General features: G+C 55.9%; 1 protein-coding gene across 2 annotated transcripts in view; it reads left to right on the top strand.

Annotated features, from left to right (window-relative positions):
• Positions 1-5,140: 5,140 nt before the first annotated feature.
• The window catches only part of CABLES1 (Cdk5 and Abl enzyme substrate 1), a gene marked incomplete at its 5' end in the record, with an annotated part of 75,343 nt that continues 73,537 nt past the window's right edge, over positions 5,141-6,946 (top strand). Inside the window, 2 exons of one of the 2 annotated variants that reach the window (XM_082305302.1) lie at positions 5,566-5,676; positions 6,256-6,572. In XM_082305302.1, coding sequence (XP_082161428.1) covers positions 6,484-6,572 — 89 coding nt within the window. Of the gene's footprint in view, positions 5,677-6,255; positions 6,573-6,946 lie in introns of both variants that reach the window. The other variant, XM_082305301.1, reaches the window with a different exon arrangement.

Raw genomic sequence — 6,946 nt, 5'->3', positions numbered from 1 at the left:
CTTACTGAAGATCTCAGGAACCTTTCAACACGCAAACACCACACACGCCATGCATCTGACATCCGAAATAACTGGCAGGTTGGGTGCCCTGACCATCCACACCGCAGCCGATCTGCGGAGACACCGTTTCATCTTTGCTGAGGGCATCTGCCTCTGCACATCCTGCCCCGAAGTCACACGCACTACTCCAACCACGATGTTAGGCGGTCACAAATCTCTCCCACTTTCCCATATAAGAATCTGGTTTTACGTTAACTTGGTAATGTTGGCACCCACCATGGAACGATGCAAGCAAACGGTTAGGTTCTTCATAGAGAGGCAAGTGTGGTCCTACACCTACCCAGGGAGCGCTGCTCCTCAAACAAGGTGACACTCTTGTTAGCATCAAGCATTTACGTTTCAATTAGCAAAGGCAGGCCTCAACAAGTAAAACACTCTGGCTCCTGAAAAATCACCAATGGGAAGCACAAGTACTTAGCATTTCTGAGAATCGGGCTAAATTTACAATAGACTGAAGGTTAGGGCCTGGCACCAAAACAGGCCTTGCTATCCAGATGCAGTATTAGTCTTTTGTAAAGAATTTGTACTGTCTTTATCCAATTTCCATTCTTAATTATGGCTCTCAGTGAAATGTGTTCAAACTCCCTCTGCTTTTTTCCTGCCAGACACTCCTTCTAAGCAGAAGGATTATTAAATTCATATTCCAAGTCTTTCTCCAATGTTACAATTGCTTTCCTCTTTTGAAGTGCAATTCTCTTCCAAAAAGGGACTCTGGGAAGGAAAGGAAAAAAGCGTTTATAAAGATCGCACATTTCTTGTTTCTCCAAAGTCTTGCACAGCAAGAGTGCTCACAGGCTATGGGAAATCTGCCTGACTCTTGGGATCGGATACCAATATCCATGACCACCGGCAATAATGATCTCTGTTCTCAACCACAGGAGCGCAGAAGCATTACCTCCAGACTACATCTTTGCTAAGCTTTGCATAACATCATTACCTGATTGATTCTAACAGTCAGAAAACAAGCCTGTCAAAATGATAAGAGACAATTGCATTTACTTTTTCTTCCACTAGCTGCCTCGGTTCTGCAGCTCTAACAAGTGTCAGTGACAATAAGAAGCTTGGTTTTGTCTCTAAAGCGGGCAAGCACTATGCTAAGGCCACTCAAGAACTGGCCTGGTGACTCACGCTGGTGACTCAGGACCGGTTATTCCTGCAGAGTTAACTCTCAGTAGAATAAAAATCTTGCCTCTAACTCAAATTCGAGGTGAAGTTTTTGATTCACCTGCAAAGATATTTTTAAGCTTGCTTGGCAAGCTGCTCAGGAGCCCAGCTTTAGCTCAAGGTCTGGGGCCTTTTAGACTGGCTCTTCGTGTCCTGCGGGCCACATGCTTGCATGCAGCAGGACTGCCCTCACAGTAGTTACGGGGAAACCGAGTCAACATGGGGCTTCCACCCTTGCATTAACTTTCCTCTGAAGGCAGGTGCACAGAGGCACTATTTCTACAATACCATTTCTCAGACTGGTAAATTGCTGAGCTTGCATTTTTATCCAAACTCCCTCCACCCTCCTCAAGCTCTTTAAACCCGCTCAACTGTGTTGACCAGCCCTCCCCAATTCCATGTTGTCTTACTGATGAGCCTCTCTCCCAGCTCGTGGTGCAGTGGGTGAAAAAGCCATCATGCTCTACCACTCCTATTGCCACTCGTCATCCAGCCACTTACATAAGCCTGTGACCTCTGAAATAAAAACATTTGCTTGCACTTGGGTAGAGCTGGTTGGTTGGAAGAGAATTCGGGGAGGGAAATGATTGGAAAAACAGTCACAGAAGCAAGCTTCCAGAATATGTCTTTTCGGTTTTCCTTTCAACTTTGCTATTTCCTCTAGTCAACCACTGGTTCCCCATCAGAGAAAAAAGTTTCAACCGGCAAAGTCAATTTGTTTAATATTTCCACATATCCTCCAGCAGACAGGACTACTATAGCACATGTCATCCTCTATAGGTTTGCTAAGCACAGATCAAAAGGACATAAGTAACTGGAAAAAAACCATTTCACCTTAGGTTGTGCACATTCATTTAAATTTGCTACTAAATGTATAAATAGGTCTAGAGAACCTGGTATTTCTAACATGCCAATTATCTTTGTACTGCGGTACCCCACTCGCTATCAAAAATAGCTTCACTTCAAACTGAAAAAGTCGTGCTTTTTCTTCTTGTATCTGGCTTTCTCAAAGCGATTTATTCTCGCGTGCAGCGGAAGGGATGTTTTAACCCACCTTCAACGTGATTTCAGGAAAAGGCAGTCCGCGCACACGCAGTACCCCTCGAGGCGGCTGTGCGTGTCAGACCACGGGCATCGGTTTAGGTCCACTGAGGCAGTCAGGCTGGGGACCGCAGACGTGCGCTTGGCAAAGGTTGCGCTGGGTGACACAAGGTGAGCTCAGCTGAATGAGCCAGGCTAGCGAAGACCTGCCATTTATCCTGACCCCTCCAATTTTGATGCGAGGAGGTTCAATAAGCTCAACCACTCACATGAGCATTCCCGACCTCCGAAAGAGTATTGTTAAAAATCAGATGCCAAAAAGCACCTGGACACAAGCGTGGACAAGGGCGGGTAACACTTTCCTCTGGGACAGCTCTAGAGGAGCTCTAGAGCAGAGGTCGTGGCTCTATTAAAAATAATGCTTACAACAGAGAGTGATTTATCCCACCACAAGAGTAATTTTGTGAAAGGAGCGCACACCTCTGCGCTCATAAAAATTGTCCCAAGTTAGATCAACCTCCAGAACCCCACCTGGTGTTTTGGTGGTGGTTCTCTCTCCCAGATCTACCTCTCGTGAGAGGCTGGATTTGGAAAATACGCTCCACGACTCAGTTGCCATAGCGAGCTTTTGAGCTCCAGAGAAAAATACACACTGTGGCTGCTTCCCCTCAGAAATGCAAGAGGGAAAAAAAAAATCCCAGTGTGTACATCACTCGGCTGCAATGTGGGAGGCCTGAGTTTCATGACCTATCTACCATCTAGTAGTAGTCCTTGGACCAGAGGTCAGCATCCAGGGAACGCGCTGACCATCAGGCTACAGAGCTGTGACACTTCTCTGTGGCCCAGGAGCCCTCCTCCAAGAAGTCCTGAACTCTTTTAAACGTGGTACTGTCTCAAAAGCAGCACGGAGCTCCTCCACGGGAGCCGAGTGCATCATTGCTCCAACACCAGACATGCTGCTGGTTCCCACTGCAGGGACGGGGCCTCTAGTCAGAAACGGGCATTGCCTGCCCCATCAAAGGAAGGTGGCAGGGCTGCAATTCCTTGGGCTTCCTCTCCGAAACAGAAGTTTGAAGGACTTTGCAACTACAGGGGTACAGAGCATCCTCCCAGCAGGTGGGAGGTGCCAGATGGGCTCTTCTCTGGGGAGGTGAGTCTAGCACCCAGGCTGATCCACTTCCCATCCAAATGATCCATCCCTGACGTGCCACAGGGACAGGCACACCAGTGCCCTCTGTGAGGAAAGACAAGCAGCAGCTTAAACCTCAAGAAAGCAGTCTGAAATGAGAATGCCTATCTCAAAACAGCACTTACCTCTCTAAGAAGGTGGGATCTGGGAAACGTCCCTTTCCTCCACCATTTCCCCTTCCCTCGCCTTGCGCTTCTGGCTCAGGATGCGGCGTTCTTACCGTGTGAGGAGCCCACCCCGGGGACTCGGCCCCTTACAGTTCAGGTTTTGTGGCACTCAGTGTCAGTAAAGGCCAAACTTTCAGAAATCAATCCAAGACACAGAGCTCGATTCTGAAGTCATTGAATGCTCAGAAGGTCAGTTTTGAGAGGAACGCAAACCTGGGTCCGTAGCTTCCTCCAACAATAGCATTAGGTCCCCCTCTCTGATCAAACAATCTCTTTTTTTTTATCAAATTAGCAAACTTTTGATAAAATCGTAGTGGGCACTACAATATTTGTGACAGTTTGGGATGGCTGTAAAACATCCACCAACTGTAAGTGGAATATAATACAAGTCACTGTAATGCTTTATGAAGAAGGCGCACGTCGCTATCTTGCAACAACCATATGTTCTGCTGTTTGTGTGTAGCTGTTATCCAACCCTTACATAAGCTGTTGATGAAATTATCATCACACGACAAGAACACTTGTAGCACGGTTGAGTTGATCAAAATAAAGTAACGATGAAGGAGCTTTATGCTGAGGTGGGGCCGGCCGCTCGCCCTCCCCAGCCGCAGCTGCAGCAGGAGGGAGCGTGCAGACCTGCAGCCAGCTGCACAGCAGCCATCGCTCGGAAAAATACAGGGAATACACAAATTCTGGGGTTTGGGCTGTATACGAGAGGGCACGCTAAATACCGGCACTTCGGTGCAGGGGGGAGGGAAGGGTTGGGGAGGGGGCTCACCCCCGGGGGCTGACCCCCGCCGCTCCCCTCCCGCCTGCCGGGGCGCCAGCGCCTGCCCCGGGCCACCGGCCCCCACCCGGGCCACTGGCCCCACTCGGGCCGCTTGCCCCGGCGCGGCTGCAGCCCGGTGCCGCTCCGGCAGCCGCGGGCGGGCCGGGCCGAGCGGCAGCCCCCGGGCCCGCCGCTGCCGGTGCCAGCCTCCGAGGGCCATGTGCCGTGCACTACGGGCACAGACTCCACCTTCCCCGGCTCCCGCCCGCCCCCACGCATCCAGGAAGGGAAAAAGAGGAGGAGGAGGAGGAGGAGGAGGAGGAGGAGGAGGGAAGGGGGTGAAAGGGAAAAAAAAAAAAAAGAGAGAGGTTGAAAGGAGGGAGCTCGCCGAGACCCACCCTTCTCCCTCCTCCTCCTCCTCCGGGCTGCTGGCCGGGCTTTTGTTTTCCTCCAGCTCCCCGTTTCCCACACGTGATTGCCGTGTTATTGCACAGGGCGCTCGGCGGCGCGGCTGCACCTATAAATACGGAGCGGGCGGGCGGCGGCGGCCCGGGGCAGCGCGGCGCGGCGCGGCCGGGCGGAGGGCACCCCCGCGGCCGAGGGCACCCCCGCGCCACCCCCATGCACCCCGGCGGGCCGACGGCACCCATGCCCCGCCGCCCGCCCGCCTAAGGGGCAGGCAGCGAGAGGCAGCGCCCGGCCAGCGGGGAGGGAGGGAGGGGAGGGGAGGGGAGGGGGAGCCGGCCGACAATGGCGGCGGCCGCCACCGCCGCCAGCCCCGGCAGTCCCGCCGCCGGGCCCCTGCCGCCGCCGGAGCCCTGCCCCAGGAAGGGGCCGCCGCCGCCGCCGGGGCCGCCGCAGCCGCCGCCGGCGCGCAGCGACCCCCGCCGCAGGCAGGCCGCGCTCTCCTTCCTCACCAGCATCTCCCTCGACGGGCGGCCCCCGCCGCCGGGCAACGACGGCCCCGCCGCCAGGCCCCGCCAGGCCCCGCCGCCGCCGCCGCCGCCGCCGCGGCTGGGCAGCCCCCCGGCGGCGCCCGCCGAGCCCCCCCGGGCCCAGGAGGAGGAGGAAGAGGAGGAGGAGGAGGACGCCTTCACCGCGGTGCAGGTGCCGGCCGCCGCCTTCCTGGGCGCCGCGGCGGCGGGCAGCCGCAGCCGCATCAACTCCTTCACGGCGGGGGTGCTGCCGGCCCCCTTCGGCCGCGCCAGCCCCCAGGGCCCCGCCGGCGGCGGCGGAGAGCTGGGGCAGCCCGGCCCCGCCGCCGCCTTCGAGCTGCAGCGGTCCCGGTAAGCCGCGCCGCGCCGCGGGGGTGATGAGAGGGACGCGGGGATGGGGCACGATGCGCGGGCGATGGGCTCGCCCCTCGGGCAGGGCCGGCGGGCGGCGGGGGACGGGCCCGTCAGCCGCGGGGTGGCAGCGCCGGTGGCGCCGAGCCTCCCTCCGCCGGGGCGGGCGGGCGCCCGGGCGCTGGGCTGCCGCCGGGCCGGGGCGAGCAGCGGCTCCCATGTGCGAGCGGGCAGGGGCGGGTCCGCGAAGGTGCCCGAGCCTCCTGGGCGGCAGCGGGCGGTTTCGCTGCGGCCGCAGGGCCGCCCTCCCGCACGGCCCCCAGCCCGGCTCGGAGCGGCTGTCACCCGCTTCTCACGGCTGGATCCCCGTGCGCTCGGGTTCAGCCCGCCGTGCCGCATGGCGTCTGGGCAGCGGGCTGGGAACCGGCCCTGAGCCAAGCGCACCGTAGCCACATCGCTAGCCCGCAAAGGGGAAGGAGATCTTTCCATCGGTGTCCGCGGATTACGGCGTACGCGCACGGTGTAAGCGGCGTCTCCCTAAATATGCTCTTTATCTACAAGCACTTCGTGTTCCTCTAGGTTGTCCCTTGCCGCCGGGTACTCTTTTGCCTTTTGATTCCCAAAGGAACAACCTCACCTGCTTGAAAAGCCGAGACCTTTGACTAAGAAGGTGCAATCGTGCAAAAATGTGCAAATGCATATGGATTAATTGCTCCACGGGTACAAAATCGTCTTCCTTCACTTCTTCAACAACATACTCGGATATCAAAGGCTGGGGAGGGGGGGAAGAAGCTGGAGCTGGAGGAAATGACTGCGCTCCCCAAGCCCACATCGGTCGCCACTCCCACATTCCCCATTCGCCACACTCCCTTCTTGTTTCTCCCTCGGACAAATAGGTAGACTTTGAGTCACATGTTATTGCAAGGGTTTATAAGGGTAATTGAGCATAGATCGCTGTAGAAAAATCCCTTTCAAAACCAACCAGCTTGGAGAAATTGGAGGTATTTCAGGAGAAAGTTGTCTTAGCTGCGTGCCCCACCATTGGTTGGTTGTTTTGGGTTTTTTTTTCCTTCCATCTGGTTTGTATTGGTGGCTTTTTTGAGCCCCTTTGCAGGTGCTGTACTAGGGAGCCCCACCTTCCCAAGTAAAATGCCTGCTGGTGGGTTAACACCCATCTTCTCCCAGTCATGTGTCTCTCAAAACATTTCCTGCGGTGACAACCCTCTGACCGCGCTGCGGATCACCAGCACAGCAACATGACACGCACACA

The sequence above is a fragment of the Platalea leucorodia genome (assembly GCF_965183815.1).
Source record: "Platalea leucorodia genome assembly, chromosome: 1".
Classification (NCBI taxonomy): domain Eukaryota; kingdom Metazoa; phylum Chordata; class Aves; order Pelecaniformes; family Threskiornithidae; genus Platalea; species Platalea leucorodia.
The sequence above is the reverse complement of the archived record's forward strand: the minus strand, read 5'-3'. Positions and strand labels throughout refer to the sequence as shown.